Here is a 13,563-nt window from a genome sequence, read left to right as displayed (position 1 = left end):
GGTTCAGTAACTACTTGTGGAATGTAGGGACATTTGGATGTCTGAATGAATGTGTAGACCTTCAGTGTGATGAGCTATGAGAGTTCTCTTCATGTCTAGTTTGATTGCCTTTGGACTTTGGAGAGAGGAGGGGAAAAGACGTCGGGCCATCAGGCATCACTCTGACACTTCATCTGTGCTAGTCTTCATGCTCTGTGGGAAGAGGGCACAGGGGAGGATGAGACCTCGGAATCAAAAGATAAGAAGATAAAGCTCTTTCAAGGATGTAGGATGACCAGGAAACATACTGATGGATGAGGTAAATTTCTAAATGCTCTTTGCATGTGCGCTCAGTCGTGTCCAACTCTTTGCGACCCCATGGACCGAAGCCCACCAGGCTTTTCTGCCCATGGAATTTTCCAGGCCACAATACTGGAGTGGGTTGCCATTTCCTCCTCCACGAGATCTTCCTGACCCAGGGATCCAACCCAAATCTCCTCCATTGGCAGACAGATTCTTTACTACTACGCCACCTGGGACACCCCTTAATGCTCTTTAAGTAATCTTCTTTTAAATGTTATTTACACTTTCACTTCACTTAGTTTCTTTTATTCTCTAAACGCTTTCTTCTTTTCTCCCTCTTCCTAGCAAATTTATAAGTGAAGATACTTTTATATTTTTAGGAGTTTCCCCATAATCTTTAAGTGATCTTAATCCTCTTCTTTGTGTGTGTGTGTGTGTGTGTGTGTGTGTGTGTGTGAAATAAAATGGTGGCCTCTCCGGCTCATGTCCCCTTTTCTGACTAAACTAGCCAATAGAGAGTTGCAAGCTGAAAAAGGCAGTCCTTCATCTGGATTTTTGTCAGTTTCATGAATAACTGCTTGCTTTGTGCCTTCAGAGAGCAAGAGAGAAGACAGACATAACCCTCGCCTTGGAGTTTATTGTGTGAAAATAACTGGTCTTTATTAGTATTTTCTTTGTGGCATTGTGTTTTCAGAGAACGCTCAATATTAGACTTCAGCACATTAATTAGCTTAGGAAACATATGAATCCAGAATACATTATCGTCATTTGTCTTGGCCTTGTTTGTGCACTGCGCTCACCATTGTTTTATTTTTGAGCACGGCTTCTTCTTTCCTTCTTGTCTGTAGAGTTATTAATAGGAATAGGAGCTTCCCAGCTTCAGTGAGTGGCATGCCTGAGAGGAATGTTTGAAAGAGATAGGAAGGACTCATGTCTCAAGTAATTTGTATGCCAGGCAGTGCCACTCCTTAGAAACCCTGCCGTTTGTAGCTGACGAGGTTCCTGTTAAGGCTGGCATGGAGGGAGAACCATGGCAACCAGGGGAGAAACTGGCCCCTTAGAACTAACCCCACCCCCCACCTCCCACTATCACCCTCCATCCCAGGGCTAGACAGCTGCTAACAGTGAGCCAGGTGAATCACCAGCTGCAGTGGGGAGAAAGAACAGGCAGGTAGGCACACCACGGTGCCCAGGCAGTCACGGGGCAATCGTGGAAGAAGGTGTGAAAGCAGAGAGCAGCAGGGCACATGGGATGTGACCGCATGTTATGCTTAGGAAGGGCAGCCATTAGAAGCAACACAAATGTCCATTAACAGATGAGTGTATAGGCAAAACGTGGTATAGACATAGAATGCAATATTATTCAGCCTTAAAAAAGAGAGCAATCCTGACATATGCTACAATATAGTTGGACCTTGAGGACATTGTACTAAGTGAAATAAACCAGTCACACACACACACACACACACACAAACACACACAAATCAGCATCTGTATGATTCCACTTACATGTTTCGTAGAGTAGTCAAATTCATAGATAGCGAAAGTAGAATAGTAGTGGTATCCAGGGGCTGGGGAATTGGGGAAGGAGGAGTTATTTACCAGGGGTAGCGCTTCAGTTTTACAAGATGAGAAAGTTCAGGAGATCAGATGCACCGCGGTGTGGAGGCACTTGACATTACTGAACTGTACGCTTACAAATGGCTACTATGGCAAATTTTGTGACGCGTATTTTGTGTTTTATTTTATGTTCTGTTATTCAGTTTACAAATTGAGAAGAAATCAGAGACGATCTAAAGGGAAAAAAGGAAGGCAGCTTTGAAGACAAGCCACCTGAGTTCAAATCCTGGCACAGACGCTGACTAGATGCGTGCGTGTGTGTGTGCTGAGTCTCTCAGTTGTGTCTGATTCTTTGTGACCCCCATGGACTGTAACCTCCACCCCCCCAGGACCCCCTGTCGATGGGATTCTCCAGGCAAGAATACTGGAGTGTGTTGCCATGCCCTCTTCCAGGGGTCTTCCTGACTGAGGGATCAAACCCACGTCTCTTGCACTGTGGCAGATTCTTTACTGCTGAACCTCCAGGGAAGCCTGACTATATGGGTTCATTTGGGCGAATCAGGTAATCTCTCTGAGCTCTTTTTTTTTTTTTTTTCCTATGGCACTGACAAGAATAGTACCTGTACTATAGGATTTGTTGTGAGAATTAAGTGACACACTATATGAAAAGCCCATGGCACTTAGAAGAATACAAAGGTGTTACTTTTCACCATGATTATCAGAATAGTATGTGACATTTTAAGTGTACAGGCAGGCAGCTTTCTTTAGGATGTCTGTGAGCATTCTGAGGGAATAGGGGCCAAGATACTAGTTTCAGGTTGAGGGCTATGACTTTGGTTCATAGTGGGCCCTAAGGAACAAGGTATGACCCCAGAGTTAGCAAATATTCATGGAGTACACGCTAGGGGCTGGGTTCCGCTCAAAGTGTAGAAAGACAGTAATATAATATCATTCACAGCATGGTGAGTGTATTGTCAAATTATTAGGGGGAAAATCCAGTTACATGAATGAACTATGATACCTAATAAAGACTTAGTATTAGATATATTAGCAAGCCTCGGTAGCGTAGCAGTTAGGCAGGCAGGTAGGTAGGCAGGCAGGCTAGGGTCAGATATGCAGATGACACTACCCCTATGGCAGAAAGTGAAGAGGAACTAAAAAGCCTCTTGATGAAAGTGAAAGTGGAGAGTGAAAAACTTGGCTTAAAGCTCAACATTCAGAAAACGAAGATCATGGCATCTGGTCCCATCACTTCATGGGAAATAGATGGGGAAACAGTGGAAACAGTGTCAGACTTTATTTTTTGGGGCTCCAAAATCACTGCAGATGGTGATTGCAGCCATGAAATTAAAAGACGCTTACTCCTTGGAAGGAAAGTTATGACAAACCTAGATAGCATATTCAAAAGCAGAGACATTACTTTGCCAACTAAGGTCCATCTAGTCAAGGCTATGGTTTTTCCTGTGGTCATGTATGGATGTGAGAGTTGGACTGTGAAGAAGGCTGAGTGCTGAAGAATTGATGCTTTTGAACTGTGGTGTTGGAGAAGGCTCTTGAGAGTCCCGTGAACTGCAAGGAGATCCAACCAGTCCATTCTGAAGGAGATCAGCCCTGGGATTTCTTTGGAAGGAATGGTGCTAAAGCTGAAACTCCAGTACTTTGGCCACCTCATGCGAAGAGTTGACCCATTGGAAAAGACTCTGATGCTGGGAGGGATTGGGGGCAGGAGGAAAAGGGGACGACCGAGGATGAGATGGCTGGATGGCATCACGGACTCGATGGACGTGAGTCTGAGTGAACTCCGGGAGTTGGTGATGGACAGTGAGGCCTGGCGTGCTGTGATTCATGGGGTCACAAAGAATCGGACATGACTGAGTGACTGAACTGAACTGAACTGATTAGATATATTGCAGAACCCCAGTCAGTTATTATAGAATTATACCACAATACAAAAAATAGATTTAAAATGAAGGTAATGCTATTTATTCAGATGTTGCCAATTGCTAGTGACATAAACCCCAATTGAAACTAGCTTGAACATATAATTTAATTATTGCTTTACACAGTGAAAATATGGTCATATATCTGGCTTCAGGCATGGCTGGACCCAGATGTTCCCATGATATTGGAAATCTGTCTCTTGGCAGCCTTTGTATCCTATCCCTGTATTGGCATTTTTCTTAGGCAGTTCTTTGTGATGGGGGTAACATGGCCACCAATGCCCTTTGGCTTATATCTATCAAGTTAATACTCGTGTTTTTCTCTTTCTGTTTCTTTTCTTCTTCCTGTCTTTTCCTTTCTGTTGCTGAGCCACTCCACTCAAAAACCATTAAGTCTCCTAGCAAGCAGGAGACTTCACTGTGGGCAGGGGTGGCACAGAGCAGGGTGTTGTACCCAGTTGGGGTGAGGAGGGCACCCCAGAGGGAGAGTGGTCTGTGCAGGGTGTTAGAGTCCAAGGGGGTTAACGAGAGCATCCAGGAGGAGGGCTGATCAGTGTGTTGTGTCAAAGCCTGTGTGGGGTGAGGAGGCGTCCACCCCGTGCAGGTGCTAGAGATCAGGTGGGACGAAGGGGATGTCCAGATGGAGAATGGCCAGGCCCGGAGTGTTGGGGCCCAGGTGGATGAGGAGGGTGTCTGTGGGTGTAGGTGGCCCAGAGTGAGGTGTCAGCCCCTGAGGAGGCTCTCCCTGTGAGGGACAGTCAGCACCAGGAGAGGGTCTGGGCCCAGGCAGAGAGAGAAATGTGGTACAAATATGGAAAGTGAAAAAAGTAAAATGAACTCTCTGGCAGTGGATTTGGAGGTATTGGTGGGAATTCATGATTTTCTTCCTGTGGATGGACAGGTAGATGGAGGGATGGATAGATAGATGGAAAGAGATGTAAAGTACAAATATAAATGTGTGTCTCTGCAGTAGGTATTGCTTTTTAAATGTATATATTCTATGGCTTCTAAATACCATTCTCCACTGAAAGGAGCCAGGGGTCTTGGAGAAATGGCTGATTGAAGAATGGGGGCGGGAAGGCGCAAGCTGAGCCTGCAGCATTTTGTACATGAAAGTGAGGAGGCGCTCAGAGCATGAGAAGGGCGTGTCTGAAGAACTCAGAAGCAGTGTGAAGGGCCCCGCTGGCCGCCCCTGGGACCATTTGAGCTTTAGTATAAATAGCATGCATGCTCAGTCGTGTTTGACTCTTTGTGATCCCATGGACTGTAGCCTGCCAGGAGTGGGTTGCCATTTCCTCCTCCAGGGTTTTTTCCCAACCCCAGGATGGAACCTGTGTCTCCTTCATTGGTAGGTGGATTCTTTACCACTGAGCTACTTGGGAAGCCCCTGGAGGCTGATACCCACTGACTAAAACAGGCAGCCGTGAGTTCAAACTGAGGCACATTGAATGTTGATGAAGAACTTTGAAGAATGGACACGTGCATGCGTAGTCTCACCTCAAAATACTTATTTATGACCCAGGAAAAAGGCACAGGAAGGTGGCATTTCCTAAAGAAGGGCTGAAGTGCTGATGCTCAAGATGTTAAGGGGAGGTGAACCTCTGCAGATGCTGAGTCTCCTGTCCTCTGGCTTCCACCTGGTTTTGTGACAGGTGCTGGGAGGGGGTGGGCCTCTCTGCCTCTTTACCAGCGGGGTTGCCCTGTGGAAGCGGCAGTGCTCCCTGTGGTGACCTCCCCTAGGATACAGCTCGCCCTGTGGCCAGTGGTGATAATTACTAACCGCTGATGTTAGCCGAGGTGCGTCCCCACTCTTATTACTGGTTTCCCTTGATTCTATCTACATCTCTGTGCAACTCTCCTTAGGGTGCCCTCTGTCTCCTGCTGGGAGCCCCACTGATACAGTGATCAGGCACTGTTATCAGAGAGACAGACAGACAGATGTCCAGCAGCAACTGATGCTGACTCACCACGACAGGGGTGAGGTCCACAGATGGAGCTGAGTCCATAGCTGTCCAGTGACCCAAAGTGTGGGAAGAGAATCAAATCAGAGATGGGGACTCTAGAAGGATCTGACAGCAGCTCAGTGATCAGAGAGGAATTTTGTCCCAGTTATTTATACCGGAAAAAAGATGCCTCAGTTTTCTGCTGAAGAGTCAGAAATTTCCCCTCTCCCTCAGTTAAGGAGGTGGTGGTCCCACGTTATGAAGAACTGCAGTTCGGAACGTCATAGGCCTTTTGAATTCAGGTGTCTGCCTGATTCGTTCCAAAGATAACTAGATTAAAAAACAAGGCACAGGGCAAGGCAATATCTCCTTTCAGTACTGTGCAGTCTTGACCGCATGGTTATCACCTGAAAAATCAGAAAGTGCCAGATGCTCTTCTGTTTCGAACCTTTCCGTTTTCAGCCATCTCTTCTTTTGTATTCTGGAAGGCAGGCACAGACAAGGACATGAAGTGGAAGGCTTTTTTATGTCACCTCAGCTCAGAGGTGTCCCTTGTTCCAGCCTCGGAACATGGGGTGACACTTCTGGGTACAGCCTGCTAAGAGAGTCAGCTCAAACTCACATGACTTATTGGGTTGCTAATCACCCCATTTGCAGATTAAGCCTGTAAAATTAGCCTGCAGCTCCAATTAAGGGAACTCAGACCAGAGCCCATGTTCAAGAATCCTCCCTTGTCAGTTTCTTCCTGGGGTTTAAATTGAATTCTTCATGTTGGTAGAGAAAACTGAAACATGTCCTAATTCTGCTAAAAGTAGCAGAGAAAAGAGGCCCTTTTCTGAGGTGGACAGGATCACTGGTGGGCCATGGGGGTGGTATGTATTGGGAGGTCACTTCAATTCCCTTCTGGTTTCTAATCAAGCCCTGCGTGTTATATACTCAATCACAACTGCAGACTTAGGTGTCAGAATGCCCATTTTCCTAAGCAGCTCTGGAAAACACAATCAGATTCACCTCTTGGTATTTTTAACTTTGGAGTAACTTACAGAACCCACGGGTTTAATGAACATTGACTTATAAGAGTTCAAGTCAGAATCCCAGGACAGCTTGGTGTCGTTTTACTATAGAAGAAAATCATGGATCTCTTTTATGTTTTCTTCACCTCTACTGCCTTGTTTTTATGTACATTGTGTGTGGTAAGGGTAGAGGCTTAGCCTTATAGGTAGGCTGCTGCTGCTGCTGCTGCTGCTAAGTCACTTCAGTCGTGTCCGACTCCGTGCGACCCCATAGACGGCAGCCCACCAGGCTTCCCCGTCCTGGGATTCTCCAGGCAAGAACGCTGGAGTGGGGTGCCATTTCCTTCTCCAATGCATGAAAGTGAAAAGTGAAAGTGAAGTCGCTCAGTCGCTGGAGTGGGGTGCCATTTCCTTCTCCAATGCATGAAAGTGAAAAGTGAAAGTGAAGTCGCTCAGTCTTTGCCACCCTCTGGACTGCAGCCTACCAGGCTTATCTATTACCTTTTCCCTACAACTTCCTTTCTTTCTCTTGAAGCAATTATTTGTGAACACAGTTTCTGGGTATTCTCTGATTTTTGCTACCCTAGACTGTTCTCAGAGAAGGCAATGGCACCCCACTCCAGTACTCTTGCCTGGGAAATCCCATGGATGGAGGAGGCTTGTAGGCTACAGTCCATGGGGTCGCTAAGAGTCGGACACGACTGAGCGACTTCACTTTCACTTTTCACTTTCATGCATTGGAGAAGGAAATGGCAACCCACTCCAGTGTTCTTGCCTGGAGAATCCCAGGGACAGAGGAGCCTGGTGGGCTTCCGTCTATGGGGTCGCACAGAGTCGGACACGACTGACGCGACTTAGCAGCAGCAGCAGCAGCAGACTGTTCTAAATTCTTCCTTTGGCATTTATTCTCATATAAATAGTACAGTGCCTGCATGTGCTAAATCGCTTCAGTCATGTCCATCTCTGCGACGCTATGGACTTTAGCCCGCCAGGCTCCTCTCTTCATGGGATTTTCCAAGCAAGAATACTGGCGTGGATTGCCATTTTCTACTCCAGGGGATCTTCCTGACCCACAGTATACAATTTTTTTTTAATTGTACTTGCAGAGCATTTCGATTATATCAGAGGTTAAATAGGCCTTTGTGTTATAGCCTATAAAATTACTTCTAAGGGGAAAATAAGCTCCAAGTCCTCAACACCTAACTAAAGAAAGAAACTTTTAGAAGGTCAGAAGTTTTTAAGTGGGGACTGAATGTATAGCATGATCTGTACCATGCAGGTGATATTTTATCAGGCCCAACCTCCATTCTGCCTAGATAAGACATTTACCAAGAGAGATCAAAGAACTCATTTAATGTCAAATGAAAATGTTATTTCTCTTGAATTGGACTGGCTTTTGTATTAGTCAGTGTTCTCCAGACAAACAGAACCAGTAGGAAATATGTATGTATATATTAAAAATTATATCTGTATATATAGATAAATTATATCTGTATATATAGATCTACATATACACACGTACCTAATTCCTCAAGAGCAGGAGGAGATGAGCATCCCAACTCAAGAAGATAGGGAATTTGCTTTTCCTTAGCCTTTGGTCCCATTTGTGGCCCCAGTGGGTAGGATGGTGCCCATCCCTACTGATGAGAATGGATCTCGTTTCTTAGTCTGTTGAATCAAGTGCTAATAATCTCTTCCAGAAACATTCTCATAGACATAGCCAGAAATGATGTTTTACCAGCTATCTGGGCATCCCTTGGCCCAGTCAAATTGACATAAAATTAACCATCACAGCTTTTTATCCCTTTTATAAATGGAAGTCTTGTGCTTTGGGTCATGTCTGCTATTGTGACTTTGAGTTCAGTACAAAGGCCACATTCAGGGATGTTTATGGCATTTACGATAATATAGAAACCCAACCACATTTCTAAAAATATAAATAAACACAGATTTTTTTGTGCTTATGTTTATAACCTGGAGAGGTTAAAGAATTGTTGTAGATCTGCTTTTGGACTAGTTTGAATAATTTACCAACATTCAACCTGTTTAAATTATCCTGGCCCACCCACAGATTCAGTCAAATTAAGAATTTTAACATCAGACATTTAAAAGAGAAAGGGAAAGAGGTTCATTTGTTTGTATTCTTCAAAGACAAAGAGAGAGGGAGAGGGAATTAACACCATTTTCCATATTTTCCTACTTCTCACCCCAAGTTACCACCATCCTTGGCAGGCAAGTGGTCCATATATCTATTTGAATTTCCTTAGCTGCTTGTTATCGTTCACGTTGCTGGGAGCCACTCCAGACCTCCTGACCTGAAATTTCTGGAGTTGGGTTTCAGCAAATTGCATAGTTAAGAGCCCCTTAAATGATCTTTGTGAACTCTAAAGTTTGAGAACCACTGGTCCAGACATTCTTCCTTAGGATGTTTGTGGTTGACTAAGAATGTGAGGATAACGATAACGGTCCCTTTTGATTCAGGACTTGGTTTTGCTGGACCTCCATTTTTGGATTCTGGACTTTTTTGGGGTAGATTTGTTAGGGTCTATGTAATGTTGGTTTGCTAGGGTTACAAAGCAAAATACCACAGGCTGGGTGGTTTAGACAACAAAAATTTACTTTCTTACATCTCTGGAGGCTAGAAACCCAAGAACAAGGTGTCAGCAGAACTGGTTTCTGGTGAGATCTCTTTCTTTGGCTTGAAGATGGTGTCTTCTTTGTTGTCACTTTATTTCTCTATGCATGTGTGTTGTCTGTGTCTTAATCTCTTTGTCTTATAAGAGTGCCAGGCATATTGGGTTGATTTTCATTGTTTAGTCGCTAAGTTGTGTCTGACTCTGCAGCCCCGTGAACTGCAGCACTCCAGGCTCTTCTGTTCTTCACCATCTCCTGGAGTTCGCTTAAGCTTATGTCCATTGAGTCTGTGATGCCATCCAACCATCTCATCCTCTGTTGCCCCCTTCTCCTCGTGCCCTCTGTCTTTCCCAGGATCAGGGTCTTTTCCAGTGAGTCGGCTCTTCACATTCGGCTCTTCACATCAAGTGGCCAAAGTATTGGAGCTTCAGCTTCAGCATCAGCCTTCTGATGAATACTCAGGGTTGGTTACCTTTAGGATTGACTGGTTTGATCTCCTTGCTGTCTTTGGACTTTACCTTCACCACCAGACAAATCCACAGCTGAGTATCATTTCCACATTGGCCCAACTCTCTTTCTGGAGCTATTTCTCTGCTCTTCCCTGGTAGCATATTGGATACCTACCAGGTAACCTGGGGGGCTCAATCTTCCCGTGTCATATCTTTTTTGCTTTTTCATACTGTTATTGGGTTAGACCTACTCATAGAACCTCGTTTTACCTTATATACCTCTTCATAGGACCTACCTCGAAATATGGTCACATTCTAAGGTGTTGGGAGTTAGGAATTCAGCATATTAATTCTAGGGGGAAACAGTCCAGCTCATAACAGAAGCAGGTATACTTCTGATTGGCCTTTGGTCTCTCTTCTAAGGCAGCAGGAAGGAGATAGGGACAATGACCCCTTGCTTTTCATTGGTTTTGTTCCTGCTAAGTTCCATTTTTTTTGAATGTCTAGTTACTTTGAGAGTCTACCACTGGCTGAAGTGCTTTAAATGACCAAGAGTGGCAGTTCTCAAAGGAAATCTGAGAAGTCAAAACTCCTTTGCTTCTTTTTTACTGAGTAACATCTGCACTGATTATGCAAGAGCCATGGTAACTAAAACTGTTGATACTTTATTGTGGATTAAGGCAGTAGCACCAATCTGTACTGGTAGTCATTATAATTTCACCATTGTGGATCTGTATTGCAGGAAATAAAATACCAGTTTCACTTAAAAATACCCTTGATGAAGTAGGACAAATTATTAGGTTGACTAAATTTCAACCTTTGAAATTTTAGTATCATCTTCTTAGTATTTTATGTGACATAATGGGATGTGTGCATAAAGCATTTCTACCTCATATAAACATTCAGTGACTGGAAGAAAAGCACTTCTGTGATTGAATTGTGAGCCAAACTCGCCTCTGTTTTCATAAAACACCATTTTAACTTCAAAGGATAAGTGATAGGTGAACTATGCTTATTCAGACTCACGTAGCTGGCAGACATGTTCACAAAAATAAGTCAAGTGAGCCTGTCACTTCAAGAAAAGCAACTGACAGTATTTGTTGCTCATAATAAAATTCAAAGCTTTCAAGTGAAAATTAGAATTTTGGAAAACTTGTATCTGTTACTGTGAGCTTGATAGCTTACCAAGAGTTTATGATTTTTCTGGTGAGGCTGTGTGTGTGTGTGTGTGTGTGTCTCTGTGTGTACTCAGTTGTGTCCGACTGTTTACAACCCTATGGACTGCAGCCTGCCAGGCTCCTCTGTCCATGGGATTCTCCAGGAAGAATACTGGAGTGGGTTGCCATTTCCTACTCAAGGGGATCTTCCTGACCCAGGGATGTAACCCGAGTCTCTCATGTCTCCTGCATTGGCAGGTGGGTTCTTCACCACTGATGCCACCTGAGAAGTCCAATGGATTCATTATCTGAATGCTAAACATAGTAAGCTTGAAAAATTCCCTACCAAAATATTCTTGATCAATGGTTGTTTTACCTTTCTAATTGCAAATAAGATTAGATAATCATGAACAAGCTGGAAAATTAAAAAAAGCCCTCTATAAGAACTAATTTTTTTGAGAGCTTTGTTTCCATCTACTTAGAATTCATTTAAATCAGCAGAGATTAGAATCTGTCCTATTGAAATGCTCTTGGAAACCTTGCCATAAATGTCCCCTTCTCTTCATTCTGCCTCTGTTTTATCTTTTTCTAATATTTATAGAGCCTTTTTTTCCTCTTTCTCCTTCATTTTTCCTTTCCTCCTCTTTTATTCATTTCCCCTCCTTTTGCTTTGCCGCCTTATCCCTGGAAGTATTTCCTCATATGTTTCAGTTTTCAGTTTCTGCCCGCGTCCTCTAGGAGAGATGCTGAGTCGGTACATATGAGGCGGCCATTGACAAAATGTGGGTGCATCTTTGCCATCTCAGCTCTAGGACTTAAACAGTCTTCCTTCAGTATGCAAAACTCCACAACAGATTCTTTGCTTGGCTTCTATTCTTAGATTTCTAGAGGCTGTGAAGGAAGGTCAGGGGAAAGGATTTTAACTGAAAATGTATACCTTCTAGAAGTGACTTCAGAATCAGTTCTACCATTATATTGTGTTCTTTATAAATTTCTTTCTCTTTTTTCCTCTAGTCCACAAGTCACTCCCGAGTTGGCCTGAAAGCAAGCACCAAGCAAAAGGTATGTTTTGTCCTCTGCACCGTTCCTTTCAAAAATGATTATTTTGGTGAGTGCTTATATATATTTTTCCTGTAAAGGGTGACCTGATTTTGGAAGGCAGGGGTATACCCAGAAACAAAGTGTTTTTGATTTTCATTTACTTTGCCTCCGTAATAGCAAAACTCAAATTGGAGAGAGATCCTTGAAATGAAACGGAATGAGAGGTAATCTAGATACCCAGTGACAGAAGCTCAGAATTCTCCATGGCTTACAAGCAATTCTGAAAGCAAGGTCAGAAGGTACACTCCCAGGTTCAGCTCTTATATTTTCTTGGCTCTTCACAGTGAAGGAATTTGTTCCTGTCTTCGTCCACATTTTTACTAAACTTTGTTCCCTCAGCATCTGCTATGCAGAATGACCCTGACCTATGACCTGTGTTGAATTGGCTAAATCATGAGCTCAGAGTCAGAAAGAATTGGGTTCAATTCCTGAGTCTGTCATTTTACTACTTATGTGACCTTGGACATATTTGTATGAAGATGATTGTATCTCGTAACATAGTATATTTTAACCATAAAATGAGATAATATATGTGAAAATACTGATAACCCAGTGCCTAGCACAAAATAGGTACACCATGATTTTTAAAATTATACAATATATCATTGATGTTTTCAATGTACAAAACAATAGAAAATTTGAAATTCCAAAATTTTAATCCTTGAATGCACACACATTGTGTTTAAATTATGCTCATTACTGGTGACACATAGGGCAATGATGTAAACAGGTGTATTAGGATTTGGAGAAGTTTGTGCTAAAAAAATTATTCTTCTAGTGTAGACATTTGCACTGTTTGGATGACTTGCCAAACCTCTCAGGATAATGGATATCTTAGCTCAGAGGATCTTTCTTGATGTCAGTTGTTAGAGGAAGGAAATACCTGAGAGGTGTTTAAGCATATTAAAAGAGGTGACTTCTAGGAAAGCACTAAGGCCAGTGCCTGAGCAGATTGTAGCTTTATTTAGTAGAGAAACATCCTGTTGACTGGAAAGAAGATGGGCAGACCTGGGCTCTAACCCAGGTTCAACACTTTCCAGAAAGTGATCGCTGACCTCCACTGGCCAGTCCTGTGCTCCAGATAGGTATGAGCACTTTACAAGGTCCAATTCATTTAATACGCTAGGTAGGTATTCTTGTGTCCCTCAGGGTTGGTCAGGAAAGTAAATCACACCAATAATTTGAACAGAGAGAATTTTATGTGAAGAACTGTTAATCTGTTATAAAGTTGTCAACTAGATAATGGAAAGAATGAAAAGAGAAGTCTAAGGCAGTGATCCCTCAACCTTTTTGACACCAGGGACTGGTTTCATGGAAGACAGTTTTTCTGTGGGTTGAGGCGAGGGGGATGGTTTCGGGATGATTCAAGGGCATTACATTCATTGTGTATGTTATGTACATATTATTATTACATTGTGATATATAAGGAAATAATTGTACAACTCGCCATAATGCACAATCAGTGGGAGCCCCAAGCTTGTTTC

General features: G+C 43.3%; 1 protein-coding gene across 1 annotated transcript in view; it reads left to right on the top strand.

The window, feature by feature from the left end:
* Positions 1-13,563, top strand: part of RASGEF1B (RasGEF domain family member 1B) — a 653,319-nt gene that overhangs the window by 126,163 nt on the left and 513,593 nt on the right. Inside the window, exon 2 of the mRNA XM_040237187.1 lies at positions 11,993-12,040. Within this exon, the coding sequence (XP_040093121.1) occupies positions 11,993-12,040 (48 nt within the window). The remainder of the gene's footprint in view (positions 1-11,992; positions 12,041-13,563) is intronic.

The sequence above is a fragment of the Oryx dammah genome, unplaced genomic scaffold (assembly GCF_014754425.2).
Source record: "Oryx dammah isolate SB20612 unplaced genomic scaffold, SCBI_Odam_1.1 HiC_scaffold_3, whole genome shotgun sequence".
NCBI lineage: Eukaryota > Metazoa > Chordata > Mammalia > Artiodactyla > Bovidae > Oryx > Oryx dammah.
Note: the sequence above shows the minus strand (reverse complement) of the source record. Positions and strands in the feature narration are given on the sequence as shown.